Raw genomic sequence first — 3310 nt, 5'->3', positions numbered from 1 at the left:
CACTGTCAGGGTGGCTAGGATCTGGACCCAACTTCCAAGAGAAGTGGTGCAGGCTCCTACCCTGGGGGTCTTTAAGAGGAGGCTAGATGTATACCTTGCCAGGATCGTTTGACCCCAGTCAAACCCCAAGGCAGGGGGTCAGACTCAACGATCTGCTCAGGTCCCTTCTGACCCTAGAAACTATTAACTCAAAAATACTCCTCTCCATGCTATTGGGAGCAAATCTTATGTCTGGGGACACTGCTAAACCACCTCTGGGATTACAGATGTTTATTGCTAGTCAGAAAGGCAGGTCTTGGCACTAGTCTGGAATGTAAGAGCTGGGCTCAGTTCCTGACACTTTGACATGGGGAGAGTCATTTTGCCCCTCACTGACATTTGTAGTAGGGATGATACTACTTTGCAAGGAAATGGTATGGGTAACTTCACTAACTTGAGAGACAGGAGAGCCAACAAAGTGCCAGGTCAGTTAGACATAGGAACCAACCCAGAATAGTATTTCAGCCAAACCTGTCCGGCATGTTGGCTTCACATTCGTAGAGCTTCTTATTCCAGGATCGGGCCCTAAGGAAATCCTCTTCAATCACATCAGGAATGTGTGCAAAGTTCTTTGTCTTCCAGTCAGCTCTTTGGCTTTCTTCATCGAACCCATCACTGCGCATCCGACTGCTGCCAAAAGAAAGCAGGTATTCTTCAGCAGGCCATTCTGAGGAAGAGACTTTCTGTGCAGTGGATCAATTCAGGATGCAAAGGGCACAGAGGAACAAGCACATATCCAACTAATCTCTGACTATCAACCCATGCAAAGTACGAGTCACACCTCCCAGGAATAGACATAGACCGGTTCCACGGACCAGCCCAGTGATTAACTAATCACCTGCGCTACCAAAGCTGCCTTCCACCACAATTTCTCAAAGCACTTCCAAATAATCTGAAGAGATGGGATAGGATTACTTCATTCACAGCTCATGCGCAACCACCTCTGGAACAGATTCCTACAGCTGCTTAACAGCATGCAGGACAATGGGTGTGACGAATAGGGCATCCAGCAGAAATCAGGAGGGGTCAGGAGGCAGAAGGTAACTATGAGAGTTGGAAGTTGGTTAGCTTGAATCTAACAAACAATGGTGCCAAGGCTTCTAATGATCTCAAGGAGCCTGCCAAGTGCAAAGCTGGCACAGGGATCAAGCCAGACTGAAAGAGAACACCACTCCTCGCAGCTTTGCAAACTCCTTGGAGGTCTCTACAGATCAATCACATGAGGCTGATCTTACTTTAGCTTATGAGAGACTTTCAGGCACACCCATGATGGCTCAATGAATCTGCTGCACTGACTCTCTAGTTTGCTGCTATTTTAAAAACCCAAAATTAAGAGTGGTCAAGAGCTAAGGCAGATTTACACTGGGCAAGATCTTGGGTCTGAACGACTGTAGCCATAGCAGTGCACAAGCACCAAGGAGGTCAATCAGCTTAGAACAGCACAATTTTTCCTTCAATTATTCCATCAACTTCCTAACCACTTCCTAGCCATATTATAATCTTGTTATTTCAGGGGCCCCAGCCAATTTAAAGTTACACAGCTGTAGAGCTGCATGCCTGGGTCATCACACACATGCAATCTGAAACTTCAACAGGGATTTGGTGTCTTTCAACATGCATCTGTACCCTGTAGGGCCCACAGAAGTGGTCAGAAGAAGATACATCTGTTGCATTTACATACAGGTCATTGAACTATTTTGTAAATATTTATCAGTAGTGCACTACAGAAGCTGCTGTAGTCTGGTTACACAGCAAGTAATTTCATCCACCTACCTGGATGTGTCAGACAAGATTCTCCTTTGCTTCCTCTCGTAAGTCTCCTGAGTCTGTTTCTCCCACTCTCTAATTTTCCACATTTCTGATTCTTCCTGGATCTGGGAAAAAAAAAGAAAAAGGAGACAAATAGAAGTACCTCACACATATGATGGGAAAATACAAAGCACAAAGTATCACCTCTTCAAAGGGGCAATTCCAAAGTTGGACGAATTTCAAGCAGAACCACCCTGCTACACTGACACAAATAATGCTTTGTAGTCATACTGTATTAACTAAAAGGTGCAACATTATAACCATGGTGAACTGCACAGAAAACTAATTGTTTTGTACAGTCATGCTGCACTGTTCACATATAGGCCTCACTCTACATTTGGATTTCTGCAGGTTCCCTACATACATCGGCTCTCACCATGTTCAGTACAACACACTAAGGCGCACAATTTCTCTTAAGCATCCTGCTGCTGGATCCAAAGACAGCAGCTGCGTTAAGCCTGGAAATTCAGCATCCAGCCTAAAGCTTTGATGTAACTTTGGTTCATGTTGCATCACCTCACGAACACAAAAAGACAAATGAACGGACAAGCATTCTTTGCCTGGCTAAAAGCTCTAATAAAGGAGTATGAAGGGCACTGCCCCACATTCAAACGAAAGCCGGACAGAAACCAGCTCTCGAGTTGTTATACATTTTCAAGCACTAACTTTATAGCTGCTTGGCACTTTTCACAGCTAAAGAGTCATTTTTATCAGGTGGGAATTACTTTGCATGCGTGGCTGGTCTAAATCTATCGTGATTAACCAGTGAATTGTACAATATATGCAACACGTAGCAGGAGCTTACAAATCTGAAAACAAAACCAAATACAAATGTGTCTCGTACCTGAGCTAAAGGAAACTTGCGAGCCAAAGAGCAGAGCTTCCACGGGGAAGCTTCCCTCTCACATGACTCACGAGGTGAAGGTTACCCCACACCCTCAACAACAGCCCAGATGAGCCCCTGCGCTAGAAGCCTACTGGGGTCCAATGCACAAGCAGGTCAGCTACAGGGACACACACCGAAGCAGCAGGAGCAGGTGGAGGCGACAGGAGCTCTGCAGCGGTTGAGCTTACATCCAAACTACGCTCTACCGCCAGTCCCAAAGACCCCAGCATAGACCACCCGCCTTCAACACAGCTTGACGGTGGCAACCACGTGTCAACGGCGTCATGGCCCAGGAAGACCCCGGCACCAAGATGGGGCTTTGGGCCCAAGGGGGAAGGGTGCCAGCCTTGCGGCAGCTGGGGGCAGCTCCCGGCGGGTGCTCGGCTATACCTTGTTGTGCGCGTCCGTGTGGCGGATAACGTTCCTCAGCAGCACCTTGCCCAGCGGCACCCGGGACATCCTGCGGAGGACAAACATGGCTCTGTTCAGCGCCTCGGCCCTCTTCAGCGCCTTGGCCCCCTTCGCCCCTCCCCCATTCACCCCTACATCCTCCCCTCACAGCCCCTCCTCCCATTC

General features: G+C 47.8%; 1 protein-coding gene across 2 annotated transcripts in view; it reads right to left on the bottom strand.

Annotated features, from left to right (window-relative positions):
• CUNH11orf57 (chromosome unknown C11orf57 homolog) overlaps positions 1 to 3232 on the bottom strand; it is an 8746-nt gene extending 5514 nt beyond the window's left edge. Inside the window, exons 1-3 of one of the 2 annotated variants that reach the window (XM_019547122.1) lie at positions 3125 to 3232; positions 1813 to 1913; positions 511 to 669 (exon numbers count right to left, since the gene is read on the bottom strand). In XM_019547122.1, coding sequence (XP_019402667.1) covers positions 511 to 669; positions 1813 to 1913; positions 3125 to 3211 — 347 coding nt within the window. In that variant the 5' untranslated portion in view covers positions 3212 to 3232. Of the gene's footprint in view, positions 1 to 510; positions 670 to 1812; positions 1914 to 2692; positions 2830 to 3124 lie in introns of those variants that run through there. The other variant, XM_019547123.1, reaches the window with a different exon arrangement.
• Between the last annotated feature and the right edge of the window lie 78 nt (positions 3233 to 3310).

The sequence above is a fragment of the Crocodylus porosus genome, unplaced genomic scaffold (genome assembly GCF_001723895.1).
Source record: "Crocodylus porosus isolate Cpor-Errol unplaced genomic scaffold, CroPor_comp1, whole genome shotgun sequence".
Taxonomy (NCBI): Eukaryota; Metazoa; Chordata; order Crocodylia; family Crocodylidae; genus Crocodylus; species Crocodylus porosus.
This window is presented reverse-complemented; position numbering and strand designations above follow the sequence as displayed.